This window comes from Dermacentor andersoni, chromosome 3 (genome assembly GCF_023375885.2).
Source record: "Dermacentor andersoni chromosome 3, qqDerAnde1_hic_scaffold, whole genome shotgun sequence".
Taxonomy (NCBI): domain Eukaryota; kingdom Metazoa; phylum Arthropoda; class Arachnida; order Ixodida; family Ixodidae; genus Dermacentor; species Dermacentor andersoni.
The window spans coordinates 206,434,239-206,452,141 of NC_092816.1; the positions used below are offsets into that span (position 1 = coordinate 206,434,239).

General features: G+C 47.1%; 1 protein-coding gene across 1 annotated transcript in view; it reads right to left on the bottom strand.

Moving 5' to 3' along the window:
- Positions 1-3,843: 3,843 nt before the first annotated feature.
- LOC126524725 (uncharacterized) overlaps positions 3,844-17,903 on the bottom strand; it is a 112,962-nt gene continuing 98,902 nt past the window's right edge. The window contains exons 4-5 of the mRNA XM_072287023.1: positions 10,259-10,339; positions 3,844-4,092 (exon numbers count right to left, since the gene is read on the bottom strand). Of these exons, the coding sequence (XP_072143124.1) occupies positions 3,956-4,092; positions 10,259-10,339 (218 nt within the window). The 3' untranslated portion in view covers positions 3,844-3,955. The remainder of the gene's footprint in view (positions 4,093-10,258; positions 10,340-17,903) is intronic.

A 17,903-nucleotide genomic window follows, 5' to 3' on the forward strand; every position in this document is an offset into this window, starting at 1 on the left:
CACCTTTCCGAGTTGTCAATGCTGCGAGGTGTTAGATTCCCACGAAACGACATAGCCTTTTGGAGTCGTCACAATTTTCTGTTGTTGAGTAGCATACCAAAATCGGGCGTACGGAGAAGCTTACATAATCTCAACCTCGGTTGGGCTGCTGAGCACTAGGTCGCGGGATCGAATCCCGGCCACGGCAGCTGGTTTTTGATAGGGGCAAAATGCGAAAACACCAGTGTACTTAGATTTAAGTGCACGTTAAAAAAATGATGATATTTTTTCTGTGACATGACGGCACAAATAAACCACCACAACGATTCGTCTCATTGGACCTCGTTACGTGCTTTGTCATCTTGTCTGAGAGTGTGTTGATTTGGCTTGTTTCGTGGTATGGTCAGATGCACGACTTTAGAAAAGTCAATGCAACTTTGGCGTAAGGTATTTAGAGCATTAAATCCACAAAGTTCCATAACAGAAAATCTAAAGCACAACATTGGGAAATTCCAGCGCACCTTTCGCATCAATAGTTTATGAATAATTTATACCCATAAAGTTTCGGAATTGAAATTCATGCTCGCTGTACATTCCGCGGCCTCTGCGAGACGCCTCGACGAGTCCGCTCGCCATCAAAATGCCCTCGAAACTTCGTGCTCGGATGGGGCTTCTTGCGTTATGTGACTCCAGGTGCATGGGCATTGCCATGAAATCCAGCGAGTTCGCAATATTCGGGCCGAAATGCCTGGACGAGCGTAAACAAGACATTCTGGACAAAATCCAGAATAATTTTCGATGCCAGCGGTTGTTTTGGTAGGCGGTGCATGACAGCAAGAAAAAAATTTCGAGGGGACTGACGCCCCATAATAGCCCCCACCCCCACCCCCACCATTGCTATGCCCCTGCCTGCATGTCACGAAAACATCCGGTTTCCAAACATTCCCTCATCCCTCGGTTTCCGGAAGGGGCTTCCTACGCAGGACGCCATGCTGCCGATCAAGGAACAGGTCGTGAACGCTCCGAGCACGCACCTGCGCTCCCTGCTCGGGCTAGACCTCGAGAGCACCTTCGACACTGTGAAGCTCATGGCCATACTGGACAAGATCAGCCGACTCGATCTCGGGGCGAGGTTCCAGCAATATGTCAGCAGCTTCATGAATGGGCGCGAGGCGATGATCAAGATCGACGGGGCCCCTCCACGAACGGTCCGAATGGGTGGTGCGGGAAAGCCGCAGGGCTCCGTACTCTCCGTCATGCTTTTTAACCTCCTTGAAAGTCAGGGACGCCATAGAGACGGAAAACATGCCGATGAACATGCGCATGCGATGAACGCAGGGCGGTAGCAATCATCCAGGAGCGCGCAAGACGAGAAGGCGTCTTTTTCGTCGATGCACCCACGGCCAGCCGGTGAACGTGATGACGACGAGGGACGACGACCATCACCGCCGCTCCAACGGAATGTACGAGACAAACCGGAGCTACCATCACCACCGTCACTACTACTACTACGACAAAAACATCAGCAGCAACAGATCGACATGGCCGGCTGGCGGTGGCGGCGCCCACCTTCTCCATGGCAGTCGTAGATGCTAAGGGAAGAATCCGAGTCACGGCATCAGTGAGGCTGCCGTAGGCCGAAGCAGCGGAGGAGATGGCCATAGCCCTCGCGGTACTCCATGGAGGTGCGGAGGATAGCCTGATCATTAGCGACTCCAAATCAGCGATTCGGAACTGCACCAAAGGTCCGCGGATGTGGCGCGCACGCTCAACGCCAGGGCCGGGGACTTCGGGTCCGGCACGATTAGAAACAAGTCCCTCAAGTGGTTCCCCACGCACGTCGGGGAACATGGCACTAACAACAACAGCCGCGAGAACAACAACAACAACAATGCTAATGGCCGAAGACACACCGACACCCCGCCCAACCACAACGAGCGCGCCCACCTTGTCGCGAGGCAGCTTACCCGCTGTGACGCGGTGACTCAGAGGGCAGCCGCTGCCATTGTTGTGCGGGATCCCAGCGGAGCGAAATTCCTTCTACTCGCACTTAAGACATATGCGGCATATGCGGGGGTACAAAGCCTGTTTTAAATCGTCCACAAGACAGATTTTTTAAGTTACAAGATCCAAGTGCTTGAGCTCCTTGGCGTTGGCTTTTGCGCGTTCTTCTTGCGCAAGCAGAGCAGTCACGTTTTATCCCTCTTGGCAATCGCTCGTCGCGTTTTCGACAAGCGCAAGTACCGAAACAAGGTATATGTTGTTGCGGGGCCATAAATAGCGTCACAAGCTCGTCCCGCTAAGATTCAGTACAAGCCAAACTAAGTGCATCACATGGCCGAGCTGCCTTTCGCTAATTGCGTCACAATGCCAGGCGCGGCAAGCGTGCCTCAAGAGTATCCGAAAAAGTAATGAAAATAATTACAATATTCCTCAGGGTCAGAGAACGCGTCACGAACTTATCCCAGAAAAGTTCTGTACGCGCGAAAATAAGTGCGTCACACGTCCGAACTGTTTTTCACTAACTGCGTCACAACATCAGGTGCGGCGAGGGCGCCCAGAAACTACCGAAATTAGATACCATAATGAAGGACTCACAGAAAGCGAAGAAAACATTCGCAGTACCAGTCCTTAACTCTAGGTAACTGCACCAGCACGGCTGAGCTGCTTTTCTCCAACTGTGTCACAAGTCTAGGTTGCATGTCATAGGCCTAATTGCTTGAAATGCGTCGCCGACTATCAAATAAAATGTCTCACCTTGCTGCAGTCCAATAGTGCAGTGGTGCCGTATCGAAGTGCAGAAGGAACTCAAGAACACGCCGGAAGCCCCACAAACCAGGCTAAATAAATAAATAAATAAATAAATAAATAACAAGCAGCCGGTTAGGCCAACGTTCACATGCGCAGCCGGCCTCGTTCGCTTCGGCGGCGTGTCTGACGCATGACGCATGCATCTGGCGTGTCATTGGCCTGTCGCTAGGCAATGGAAAAAAAAGTTACTTGCAAAGTATAACTTAATTGATACGCAGATATCTTTAATTTTGGCGGGAAACAATAAAACAATATAAAACAATGTCTGTTACCTTCGTCTCACTTTCTTTTCCGATGCTCGCGGCAACAAACGGTCGACATTATAGCGTAACGTATTTCCTGTTGCTAGTTTTCGCCCGAGTGACCCCACTTGCAGAATTTCTCTCTCTATGGTTTTTTCTTGAATCCCGGACAATCCAGACCACCGAGCACACACTTAATCGCAGTGACAGCAACTTTACCCACACATACGCACGATGGTTACGTCACTTCTTAAAGCCTACATATCCGGACCATTTCAGCTTTGAACTTCATTGTGAACAAGGCTGCCGAACCCGCCGTGGTTGCTCAGTGGCTATGGTGTTGGGCTGCTGAGCACGAGGTCGCGGGATCGAATCCTGGCCACGGCGGCCGCATTTCGATGGGGGCGAAATGCGAAAACACCCGTGTACTTAGATTTAGGTGCACGTTAAAGAACCCCAGGTGGTCGAAATTTCCGGAGTCCTCCACTACGGCGTGCCTCATAATCAGAAAGTGGTTTTGGCACGTAAAACCCCATAATTAAAATTAAAAAATTAACAAGGCTGCCGAGCGGGAGCCGATAGTTCTTTCCCTTTTATAAAGTATTGTGGTCGGTGTCCGCTTTTAACTGTTATCATGTTGTGGCTTGATAGCATCATTGTGTATTGTAAGAAGAATAAGTATTTTAATGACTGGAAAATGTAGAGATGTCGGCCGGATAATAGAGCATCTCGCCTGCTACTCGTGTATTGTATGAACACTACACTACCACGTACTGACGCTTAGCAGTATTTATTCTCAGGAAGACACTGGTTATGGAAGCTCCTCCGACTGCTTCAATGCAGGCACTTTATTTTTCTCCCGACGCCCGGATTGATTGACGTGGTCAATGAATCCAGTAAGCGCATGATACTTTTTGTAGTTCTTAAATGCTGTCGCGACATTCTTCTGTGAGCACGCCGTGGAAATCTTGCATAATCTTGTTCTTTTCGGCGATTGACTGGACGGTTTTGTCAAAGTCAGGGTCCAAGGTCGGTTTCCGAGAGGCCACCACAGTTGACACTGCAAAGAAGAAAAGAATTGTACCTCCTGAACCTGACTTTGAACCGAGTGACACAGCCGAGTAAATGGTTTGGTGAATAGACTGAGCGCACTGTACACCACGAAACGAAAGCCTTCAGCTCAACGTACGCGACGTACGACTGCACAAAGCAGCGTCATAAGCTGATTATATTTTAGTAAAACGCGCTTTAAAAAACACCCTGTCAGTAGAAAAGCCAGAGATCGCACAGGAAGGAAACACATGGTATGTGAAAGCAAATTGCACGTGATGCCACGGTGGGAAATCGGTAATGGCGTTCTCCATTTGAGCAAGATGTCACTAGATAGAATCTCGGCCACAATGAAGAAGCGCCCAAGTACTTAAATTCAGGGGCACGTCAAGGAATCAAAAGTCATCAGAATAGCTCCACTGTTGCGTTCCTCGTATTCCGCTGGGGTGCTTTGCGATGGGAAATCTCAGTCCTTATTAAATTGTTATACTTTAAATTCAAAGATAAAGTGCCACCGATGCGACTGCCGCTTATCGCAGCTTCTTCGTGCTTCGGGTGCGTATCGCCCTCGTTGTGGATGAGAGCGAGGCAAACGGTAGAACCGATGAAATGACACACCATTCAAGGAAGACAGCGCAAGTATAGCGGATATTAAATATTCTTCTGTTGAACTGTACCAAAGAAGCTGGGCATGTGGTTATCTTGGATAAATTTCCGACAACTAACCTTTATATTCTTACAGTTAAGCAAACCGGCTGGACAATAAAAGACAACTATAGCCGCAGGTGGGAACCGCACCTGCAACCTCCACACGATTGAAGCGATGCCCTGTGAACCGAGCTATACAGTGGTGGCTCTCGATCCGCGTCTCTCTGCGGGCAACTTTACACCGTGTGGACTCGAGACCGTTCACCGAGTCGAAGATACTCGGACCGTGGCCACACCCGTCACTGGCTTGAAAAGCTTTTCGTGCACTAGTGCAATACTTGAAGTGCGCCGGCTTAAGAGACCGTTTATAGTGTCCTTGTGTATAGTGTCCCTCCCACACGCACTCAATGCTTACTCACTCCCTTTTGCCACTTTCTATTCCCCTTTCCCCCACCCCCAGTGTAGGGTAGCTAACCGGATGCGCTTTTGGTTGACCTCCCTGCCTTTCCTATCCTTGTTTTCTCTCTCTCTCTTCTCTCGATCCGCCATTTTCTTGCGAATATACGGCCATGATATACAACTGGGTTTGAGCGTTTTTCGGGTTCAACAGACAAATAACAAAAAAGGTTCGCGAATGTTTTTTTTTTTTGCTTTGGTAATTAGGTTTTAACTGAGAAGTGTCAGTGAAATGAAAATATTCGGAAAACTAAAAGAACGTGCGGGAGCGCTGCTGGGAGCCTAGTGCTCTGCAATGAAAAGTGCTTGGACAGGTGCCGCGTCATACCCTCCGTGGAATCAGTTTTCACTTCTTAAAATCGATGAAGCTATATTCGCTAACTTTTTCGGACTTTACTGACCGTTCTGCTGCTGTCTCGCCCAATAGCTCACAGACACGGGTGAGCGCGCATATGACGAATCGGCTGTGTGTAGCAATATGTACAACCCAAACATATGCTGCCGTGACTGGCTCTATTCTCTTTTGAATTGCGCATTAAAGAACAAGCGGTATCTAAGTGCCATAAAAGTCACAAATATGCACCTGCAAGGACATAATTTCTTTATTAGGACGAAGCTTTCTATAACTTCCTCTCTGGGGTTTGGTGCATCTGCTCGGTTGGTCTCTCGCTGAGTAACAGGCCGGCCCCAGAAACAGCGTAATAGTCTACTGCGCTTATCTCAGGGATGGTGTAGTTAAATACTAAACTGATCTCGGAGGCAGTGTAAACGCAGTCGCGTGCGGCACGTGTGACAGCTGGTTGCGGTCTCCACATTTTTGCCGGAAAGCCACGTGTTCGCTAACTGGAAAACTCGGTTCAGAAATTCAACCGTTTGATGGCAATCACCCGCCTCACAAAAGCTTCGCCTCACGTACATATTGGCAGAAATGATCGTTCAATCTGTAAATTTCTTTCTCGTTTCTTACTGGTATTTCTAGCTGTCCTTCAATGCTCAATGTTTGGGTCTTTTCCCGCAATGGCTCGTAAGACAGCCATAACGACCCCGTCATCTTTTTCTGTAATATTCCTTGAAATTTCATACGTGCAATGCTTTAACAAGATAGTATTGGTATAATTTGTGTTGGAATTTCAAATGCACGAACTTTCAACTGACACTGTGCCCTTGCCAAGCGCTTCTAAAGAATCTTCGTAATCCTTCGTATTCAAGAGAACTACGTCTCCGAATACAAGAATATGCAGTTATACGGCAGGTCCCAGTGTCAACGAAATTACTGAGCTAGATATTATTTGAAAATAAGAAAGCGCAAAACAAACCGTTAATCTCTAAGGTAGAAATTTTCCACCGAAGACGTGCTGTGAAAGCTCATACAGTCGCAGAAAAAAAATCGGATCAAAATAAAATCCTAAATGGCTAAACCGCATTTGCAACTTAACCGCCAGGGAGTATTAAGAGCCCTACTCTCGGCCATTACCAGAGATGCGGAATATGAATTGAAAAATTAATAATTGTGGTACTATCAAATCTGTGTTGTCGCTGTCGCATTAAATAACGAAGTGAATGATATGTCCGACTTGGGTCTGCCACGTGTTGGTTCTGTGAAGAACATGCACAGTCGGTCTTCCGTTGTCTACTTCCGAGGGGCAGGCACGTACCCAGGATTTTCTTTTCCGGGAGCGGGGGGGGGGGGGGGGGGAGGCAACCCAAGGTAACTTTCCTGTGCAAATGTGGGGGGGGGGGGTACCTTTACTAGTACAAATGTGAATAACGCCTGCCATTCACCATAAAGACGCGTAAACCCGCAAAAGAGAAATGACATAAGGTGTATCTTGCAGATGCGCCTGTGAGATACACCTATCTTTTAATAGGAAAACAAGGAACCGAATAAAATGAAATCGCGCAGGAAAGAAGCGCTGGAAGAACATTGCCAAGAAGAATAAAAAAGCGAAAGTGTAAAATAATGATTTCTATGGTAGCATACAACTTAAAAAAACTGCAGTTGACAACCAAGGTACACGGACCACGCGTGGTTGTGTTACTCCGCCAGCCAATTGCACAAGCAAGCAAAATCGTCGTCATGCGGCCTTTTCAAAATGGCGTCGTACTTGCTACCTCCGGACCGTCAGGTGTTCTTGAAGAGTCTTTTCATCGACGGAAGCAATGAGGTGTGCAACACACATGGACAAAAGGTACGGAGTCTGAGCCTTCACTCTTCAAATGTCTACCTGCCATGGTTGCTTAGTGGCTATAATGTTGGGCTGTGAAGCACGAGGTCGCGGGATCGAATCACGGACACGGCGGCCGCATTTTCTGATGGCGGCGAAATGCGGAAACACCCATGTACTTAGACTTAGGTGCAGGTTAAAGAACCCCAGGTGGTCCAAATTTCCGGAGTCCCCCGCTACGCCATGCCTCATGGTTTTGGCACGTAAAACTCCATAACTAATTAACTAAATCTTCAAAAGTCTGCGGTACAGTTAATTTCACTGCTGAGCCCGTTTTACTCATGAAACTTCACTGCCAACTGAAGTGCAACTTTACAATATACTGCATAGTTGCAGCAAAGCAAGCATTTTATTTCAGTTCGATAGAGAATTAAGCATTCGCGACTCCAGTATAATAGGCGAGGTAAAACGTACACATTTACGCGCTAATAATTTTAGTTTTGTGGTTACCGCCTGATTTGGGTAACAGGAAACGTTCGAAGTACAATTTATTTGCAGCCTCGCGGAGGAACAGTGGCTGGTGGTTATGAGAACGTGTGCGGGACTTCACTGTAGACTTGAGTTGTATCCGACTACAGAAGCGTTTTTTGAATTAGCTCTGGAAGAATAATAGAGGAATATATATTTGCGGAGCAGTCTCAGTTCTTTTGGATCTCTCGTTTACTACTCTACCAAGCTAAGTGCCACAGCCGACTCGTATTGTTATTTAGGAAGTTGCGTAACGATGCGTGGCCGCCACTCCCGTACAACCGTGTAGAGTGCCAGATGCTGCAGTTCTAGACGTATTGCACCCACCGCGGAAGGTTAGAAAAACACCTATACATAAGCACAGCAGAGAAGAGGCTACGTCAGGCGGCTGGACTGATAACTGTAGAAGCGTCATTCAAAACACTCGGAAGTGTTCTCCCCTTCCGGCGGCATTTTCTATACTTCGTTTTTAAATAAACAGATGTGAATCTATAAAGATTTTCATAAACAATGGTTTAATTTCTTAATATTCACTTTTCCTTCCTGTTTGGCTGTTGCCTTGGCTCTCTCCCTTAGTATATCGCTTAATTTCTCAACTCCTTGCGACTCTTCTTTCCAGTTGCCAATTTTGCACGAAAACTGCTGTGCAATTAGGAAAAAAAACCAGACGAGGTAACAGATGACAGTCGTATTGCTTATGGGTTAAAGAGGAAGCGTCAGCTCGGGTACTCCTATATAAATATATGTAAAAGGAGAATTCGTTTTTCTCGGCAACCACTACAGCAAATTTGACGACGTCTGTTGCATTTAAACGAGAAACTTAAAATATAGTGACTGTTGGTTTCCAGTTCTTTATTTCGATTGTCAATATTTTATTAACAATTGGCAGAAATCGAACATCTTCAGAAAACAATACTATCAAATCTACAACTCCCTAACTCAGCAAAGAAAAATAATATCACAATTCTGTGGATTGCATCTGATATTACATCTAAAGGAGACCAAATTGATATGTTACACATGAAGCTGAAAAAATTCGGTAATATAGAAATACATCTTTTGCAGAACGCTTGTGAACAAAGTAACAGATTCACGTAAAATATCAATTGACATTTAGAATTTGTCCGCTTTGAAAGATCTAATGGATGCCGTTTACAGAACTGCGGTATCTTTTTTAAAGCAGACCTATTAATTTATAAACTTTGTGCGTCTATATGTTTCTCGAACTTCCGAATTTTGAAAATCTCTTTCACAATATTCAGGCCATAAATCTAAATTCCACTTACAACAGTCATTAGAATTTCACGTTAGCTCTTAAATGCAACAAATTTAATTAAAATTGGTCTGCGGGTTATCTCAGAAAAGCGCTTTCTGTTTTACATGTATTTGAATAAGCCGCGTGAGATAAAGCTTCCTCTTAAGGGCTATTGCAAGGTTTGATGATGAACGCTGTTTCACATTATTTTATTTTCCACCTTATCTAACCCATAAGCGGGCATATCGTTCCGAGGATCTGCCACCGTCGCGGCGAGCCGTCACTCGAGGAAATAATGAAGCAAAACAACAAGTCAAACAAAACTGGAGTTTTGTCCGGCCGCAACTCGTTTCTGGCGCATACAGACAAGCTGACTACGAACCGAACCCCTTTCCTGGTCCCTGGATCAGTCTAAACAAAGAAGGTTGAACTAACGAAGCAACACCAATGCGCGTGACCGTTGAATAGGTGGTGACAACTGAACGCATCTCGATTTAATCGCGCGGGCACCGAATATATGAGGAAACTGGCCTTCACACTCCAGGAGATGCCGATAACTTCCGCCATGCAAAAGGAGGGAAAAAGGCAGCAAAATGTTGACCGCCAAATAGCTGTCAAGTCTTAACGTTGATTTGGTGGCACTTTAGGAATGTCTGTCAGGAGTGGCGGCGTGGGTGGGTAGGGGGCGGGGGTTATCCCGCCTAATTTAGTGTGGGGAGGGGGTTAGGGGGGGGGGTTAGGTTAGGTGCCCCCCCCCCCCCCTTGGGTAGGTGCCTGCCGAGGGGTAGCGCACGTGTCCTAGTGTGACTCCTTTCTGTGGTGCCACTGTCGCGTTCTGGGCGTAATTTTAGCATCCCCTGATTATCTCCAAAAGTACCGCTGTTTCAGTCTTGATTCTTGCTCTCGGACTAATTTCTCGCGCTCTGTGTTGTGTACTACACTTCTTTGGTGCCAAGCTTTCTTACCAGTTGCGTGGCTTGAAATGATACCTTTTTCAAGCGTCGACTCCTTTTGCATGACCCATCGTAAGCAAGAAGCAGAACTTTTCGATTTCGGAACTGCTACAGCATGGTACGATTCCATTTAGGGCACGCTACCTAAACGGAACGAAACATGCTACTTACCATATGTGCCTTCACGTATATTCACCACAGCCCAGTTTTCGTAATCGGTGCCGAGAATTGTTGCCCAGATTAGCGGTTTGTCTGCAACAAAAAATAAAGATAAAATGGAACGGATTGCAACATCTATCTTGCAATACTAAGATACAGGCCCAGTATTTAGTGCTCCGCAGACTATGCTTTCACTATACAAAAATCTTTGCAGGAGTTTACTTCAATAAAAAACAAACCAAAAGCACTCGATTTAACGAAGTGATGAACACGCTCGAATCAGTTCGGAAAATCGAGTAAGGAATTCTTCGGTCCTTCAAAATCTAAAATTGTAACGTAGCGACATCCAAAATGTACCCCGGCATTGTATTTTCCGCTAACCTACAATTCGTGTGTAAAAATTCCGCGAGGGTGGCCCAACTACCTCCACCCCTAGCGCCATCTGGTGCATAAGAACGCTAGCGACTACTCAGTCCATTCTTACGTGCATGGGTGAGGCGTGCAGTCTCGCCAAAATAAAGGTAGGGTCGGGACTAAGGTGCCTAGATGTTTTAACGCGATAGCATTTAAGCGCACTCTCGGAGAAAAACCCGTCTCAGAAAGAAATCACAGCTTTTATTACTCATTTAGTTCTGGAGAAGCTTTCTTAAATTGGGTTTAATGCAAGCTAGTTTGGTGACACAATTGAACCTTATGGGTACTTGCCAGGGAATGTGAATTTCTTGGTTCGATCGGAAACATCGTAAAATCGGGTTTCGTTAAATTGAGTTTTAACTATATATACAGACTTTGACAAAGGCCGGTCCACCAGCCAAAACGTCAGTTAAATATAGTGTGGATGTTCAACGTACGTCGTACTCTTTTTTTTTCATTTTATTACCGGGGCCAGCGTGATGTACACACACACATATGTGTATATATATATATATATATATATATACACACATATGTATATATATATATATATATATATATATATATATATATATATATATATATATATATAATGCAACGGGGGATGTTCGCCTAGCAGCACTAGTTCTAGGTTGCAGCTGCAGCGGTAGGCTTAAACGGGTCGGTGCTATATCCAAACGGGAAAGCAAGCACTCCTCGTCGTCTTCTTCTCATTCACTAGCACGATGCCCACTGCCCAGTGCCTTCAGTACAATCACTCCCCACTGAAAGAGTAGCCATCCTGGCGACCTAAGGACAGGAAAACACAGAAGGGTCATGGCACTGCTTGAGCCGGGAGACGTGGACAATTTCCTGGCCGCCACGACGCTGGTCGGAAAGTGCTTCCCTTGGCTCGATGAGGTAGCTGCCCGCGGATGTTTGTTTCAGTACCCGATAAGGACCATGGTACTTGGAGAGGAGCTTAGAGGAAAGGCCTGGAGGAGTAGAGGGCACCCACAACCAGACCAGTGAGCCAGGAGCAAAGCACGTAGCCGCAGTAGATGAATCGTGGCGATGCTTTTGGCGCCACTGGTCCTGGGATGTCAACGAACGAGCGAGCTGGCGACATTCTTCGGCGTAAGCAGCCGCTCTAGAAACAGTCGTGCACTCCGAAGCATCTGGTCGGTAAGGCAGAATCGTGTCCATAGTGCATGAAGGTTCGTGTCCGTAAAGGAGAAAGAAAGGGGAGAACCCAGTAGTGCTTTCCGTGGCGGTATTGTAAGCGTAGGTGACGAAAGACAGATTGCGATCCCAATTCAAGTGGTCAGAGGAAACATACATGGCCAACATGTCGCCAAGGGTGCGGTTGAAACGCTCTGTCATCCCATTAGTTTGAGGATGATATGCCGTGGTAGTGCGGTGAATGATGCGACACTCCTTTAGCAATGCTGCAATGATGTCGGAGAGAAAAACGCGACCGCGGTCGCTCAGTAATTCTCTAGGTGCTCCATGGCGTAAAATCAGGTCTCGAAGGATAAAACTGGCGACGTCTTTTGCTGTGGCAGATGCTAGGGCTGAAGTTTCGGCGTATCGCGTGAGATGGTCTATAGCAACGATAACCCAGCGGTTGCCGCTTGGAGTGTTGGGAAGCGGACCATATAGGCTAATGCCGACGCGGTCGAACGCGCGCGCGGGGCATGGTAAAGGTTGCAAGGGGCCGGTGGCATGTTGAGGTGGCGTCTTGCCTCGTTGGCAATGAGGCAGGACCGGACGTACTGGCGAACGAAGCGGTACATACTGCGCCAGTAGTACCGAAGCTGGAGGCGAGAGTATGTCTTTAAGACACCAGCGTGTCCGCATTGGGGATTGTCGTGGAACGTGGCGCAGATGTCAGGGCGCAGGTGTCGGGGTATAACAAGCAACCACTTGCGACCGCTCGAATTACAGCTGCGGCGGTACAGCAGGTTATCCCGAATGATGAAGTGCGCAGCTTGACGACGGAGCGTCCGAGAAATTGGCCTGCGAGACCAGCCTATCACTCCATAACATCACTGATTCTGCGAAAACGTGTCTACGCTGTATGAAATTGACGATTGCCCGATCTATAGAAGGTAGTTTTTGTGAATTTTGCAAGTGTGCTTTAACTGTGCTCTGTAGTCAAAGAAATCATCTTTCCTCACCTATTTTTATTGTGCTATAGATGTAGGATTGTCAAAGTGGAAAAATAAGGTGCACCTACCTGAAGATAAAAACAAAATTGTCTCTGGTCTTACGTGCCAAAATCACGACACCATCATGAGGCACGCCGTAGTGGGGCGACTCGGGATAAATTTAAACTGAGTGGTGTTCTTTCACGTGCGCCGAATGCACTGCACGCGGGTGTTTTTACACTTAGCCCCCATAGAAATGCAGCTATCCAGAATGCCTTTTATGTAGCATGAACTCTCGGCGCCCTTTATCCAAGCTCAGAACGTTTGCAGAAGTATGGTATCTATGTTACTTGGCTTATTTCCGTTTGCAACATCATACATAGACGCCTTCGTTCATGGAAGCTTGTTGCGTGTCCTTCTGGCGTCGTTATGTTATGAGCACGTTTGGCTCCCATTCTGAAACACATCGGCGAAGTGTGTCTTGTTTGACAGTGCAAGCAGCTAACCTTACGTCGACAGTCTCTTGCTTGATGTCCCTTGGTTGTACACCTCAAGTAGCCGCCAGCCGTTGACAGAAGACGTTTTTTCTCGACGTTATCAATGGGTACGTCGCAATGCTGCCTTTAACGTGCCTTCTGGCAAAAGACGGATGCCTCCTCCGTTTCCATGGCATTGTCATTGAGGACTGCATCTGATGCCGTTGGCTGACTCTTACGGCTGCCGGAAGGCCGCTATTCACCGCCGTGAGAGACAAGTTGCGGTTAGGTCGCCCACTCCCTCCACTGACCATCGATGCGAAGATACTTGATCAGTTAGTGAAGCTCTTGTTCCGAGCTCGACTGGTCATTCGCACATGAGGCCCCGAGTCGACGCCGTCGGTCATATTCCACCATTATGTGTTGTGGAATGGATTTGTTCAGCACCTCGCACAGCTTTGCGGCGTAGTTTGACTCCGAGGCTCCGAGGGTTTCGAGGTCCTTCATATTTCTTTGCACAAAGTTGTAGAGGCTTCTCAGCGCAATCACGTTCACCGACGTAGTGACGGGGCACAAACTGCGGCTAGTTTTCCAAGCGTTCTTGTTCAATAATTCGCACACCTCTGAACCGCTCCTTCAAGATGGAAATGGAATCCTCGTAACTGCTGTCTGTCGTCAGTATGCCTGCAATAGCCATTGCAGCGGGGCCGTCTAGAAGAGACCGCAGGTAGTGCAACCGATAGACGCTGCTAAGCCGCGGGTTCTCGTGTGCCGAATGGCGAAAGAGGTCCCAAAATGGAAACCATTACACAGGGGTACCATCGAATCTCGTTAGGTAAATCTTAGGAAGCCTCGCTCGGGACATGACAGAAGCATCTCTCGCGCTTGGGCGCAAAAAAGATCAGTCAGTTGGTACGTCACCATTAGGTTTCGACGTCGCCGAAGTCTGAAGAGTTAGCTCCTGGAGTAGATGTCGTAGAAGACCAGCGCTTCCCGCAGCTCAGCCCTCGTACTCCAGCACAGAGTCAATGTCCGCAGCCATCTCGTCATCAGTCATCTATGCATGCAGTGCTTCGTTGGCCTGGTCGAGCTCGTCGTTGCTTTTGTCGAGGTGCTGAATAATGCTGCGAACACTCGCGAGATCTAACTCGTTGCTTGCTAGAAGATCCTCGACTTATTTGATGATTTGGTGCCATATCGTCCCCGAGCTGCTCTCGCGTATTGCAGGCTTTCCGAGGTCCTCCGCGAAAGCCGGTAGCGGGTTTCGGCACCTGTGTAAAATCCGAAGACCTCGTTGTCCGGCAGACCAGGCTTCAAGTACGGTGAAGGACAATATGTCAGAAGAGCAGAGAGCAGCGCCTCTTGCCTTGCCGTTTATTATCACAAGAGAACCAAGAACTCCCGTGCCATGCATGGTCGATCGTCGCACTTTGTTTTTCTTATTTTTTTGCGAGCTATTTCTCTGCTATTATCAACAGCCTGCCAGGGGGAAGGGTTCAGGATTGCCAGTCAGCCTCTAGAGGCTGTAAATGCGTACGCTTACCTAGGTCAGTTACTCACAGGGGACGCTGATTATGAGAAGGCAATTTACAGAAGAATAGGATTGGACTTCAGTGCATACTACAGGCATTGCCTGATCCTGACTTGGAGCTTACCACTATCATTGAAAAGAAAGGTGAACAATCACTGCATTTTACCGGTTCTAACATAGGGGGCAAAAACTTGCGAGGTTGACAAAAAAGTTTGAGAATAAGGACAACGCAAGCAAAGATGAAAACTGTTAGTTGTAATGTTAAGAAACAGGAAGAGAGCGGTGTGGATGAGAGAGCAAACGGGGATATCCGACAGTCTAATTGACATTAAGTGCGAACAATGGAGCTTTGAAGGCCATTTAATGAGTAGGACGGATATCCGCGGTAGACCATTAGAGTTACAGAATGGGTGCCAACTGAAAAGAAGCGCAGTCGATAACGGCAGAAAACTAAGTAGCCTGATGTAACTAGGTAATTTGCTGGCGCAAGTTTGAATCAATTGGCGCTGGAACGGCGTAATCGGAGATCGTGGGGAGTGAGGCCTTCGTTCTGTAGTGGACATAATAATAGGGTAATGGTAATATATATATATGTATATATATATATATATATATATATATATATATATATATATAGAGAGAGAGAGAGAGAGAGAGAGAGAGAGAGAGAGAGAGATATTCGCTCTCGCTGTGGTCGGCTCCGGGCCACCATCAGCTGCACTTGGCATCTCGAACAGGAAGATCGTGCGCAGAACGCACGACATTAAAAACACTTTGGAATGTAGTGAACGTGGTTTAAATTATGGATACGGGGAGCTCAAAGAAGTTCCATGTAATGCTAAACATTCCTCTCGCATTTACCGCTAAATCACCCCTGACGTTTTTTTACAGGGACTTTCGCAATAATAAGCAATACAAGTAAGGAGAGATTGACGCTGTTCGGGTGGTCAAGAGTTGCGCGCAGTGGCCACAAATCTAAGTGAATTTGTCCTAAAATTTGTGTAGAAGCATCTCAGAATTATCATAGATGGGCGTTTTAATGGTGCAAAAGCTTTTCTGGTCGGAATGTATGTGCTGCGGGAAAAATACGCAAGAGTCACTATCATTTTGCTTGGAACACTCCATCACTATTAGAGTGAAAAAAGATTGCCATAAATGCATTGATCCAGTGTCCGGGCATCGCATTTTAGTATGACTAAATCCAAAATTAAGAATGTTTTTCTATTATATAGGAAAACAAAGCACTTCATGTACTGTCCTACTAGAGTATGCTAACTATTAAACTGTGTCCAAACATTAGCAGTTTCGCCCATAGAAGAATCAGTTGCGAAAGCGATAGAAGTCCTTGCGTTCGAACCATCGCGTGGTGTTTTCTCAATAGGAGGAGGTGAAATTGTGAGACAACTCTTGCTGCGCAGCACGAAGGGGGTGTTATTACGGACATTGTCAAATTTCGCCACATCGTGAAATTTGGTAATGGCGGTGTTTTGAGCCAAACAAGCAGCAGTCTCTGATTGGTTCCAGATTCCGCCATTACATAATTTGACAATATGGCGATATTTGACACTGTCCAAAATAGTAACCCTGACAGATATCAGGCGTTTCCCAACGCTGGTACGATGTATACTGTGCTGTATACTGCATTTCAGACATGAGATGCTATGCTGTGACGTCTAGAGAAACGTTTTGCAGTGGCTTCGTTCGCACTAAGAAAGAGTTGAATGTGTTTTTGATGGCACTTGCCCGGAACTGTCTTCTATATAGGCGCGTCATTGAATGAAAGAAAGCTCATTCTTTACAAACAAAATAACTGTGATATAACCCTGGTAGTGCATTGTTATACATCAATTTGCTTTTAGTTGTGGTCCGTCACGGAATTTTTTTTTCAGCGCCTCACCGCAGATTCACATGCATAGTCGCGCGAGCAGACGCCGTTGGCACGAAGCGAAGCATCGTCGAAACGCGGGGATTGATAAATATTCGTTACCAAACTTCTTGCCTAGCTTCCACAGCGTTACACCTATTATCTGAAACGAAGCATATATGAGACCGATGGAAAACCGTCGTCTACGTATTGTCAGAGCCCCCCAAAAAGAATTAGTGGACATTTGCTATCTCTTCCGCTAAGACCAGTGTCTACGCCACCAGTGTAGCATCCACACAACTCCTCAGCGCGAACGCTATTGTGTGAACACCGCACGCACATGCCAGCAGAGGAAGTAAGAGCGCTGAACCTGGTTCCTGTAGAACCGCTTGAGAGCGTGACGGTGCGTCCACTTGCTTCATCGTTGTCGCAACTAAGCGTACTGCACGCCTCCGCAGACCTCCTAACATGTCATATCCCACGCAAATCTCCCGGGCCCTCCTCTGTGGTGGCTGGGCCCCATGAGTCTGAATGATCAACACGCTTTCACACGGGCGGAAAGGCGTGAAAAACTTGACCATTTACGAAACAGCTCCATGACGTACCCACAAGCGGACACGCACATGAAGCGAAGAGAGGATGTACTATGGAGGCGTGCGCAGACGCACTCTGTCTTGTCCTCACAATTCCAACACTACATACAAGGTTTGCCTGGTAAACCTGCTTGCATGGCATGTGGCGGCTTCCCGGATAATGCTCACATTCTGTGGGATTGTCCCGGGAGCCGTCCCGCTATTCAGGCTAGCCTTGCGAAACTCTCACCCAACCATAGACGTGCGACACTTGAGGAGTGGATGGCGGACTACTCCTCCGACTACTTACAAGCCATGACAGACCTCATCACGACGCTCGGCTTGGCAGACATCTAGAGCCAAGCGGGTGAACCCGGACCACAGTTGTTGAATAAAGTTTATTCTCTCTCTCTCTCTCTCCTAACCTTCTACAAGGAGGTGATGCTTCTACGCACGAGCCGCGTCTACGCCGTCGATACCAGGATAGCACAATGACGTATCGAGCCACGAGGCCGTACAGTTTCTATCGCCGCCTTAAATAGAAGCCTGTGACTGGTCCTCACCGAGACCCTTGTGTAAACGCTGATCTAAGGCTTCTTTTTAAAGCGACACAAGGCTTTTGGTAAGAACAAGACTACTGGGGAAATCGTCATAGCGTGCATGGTATTCTT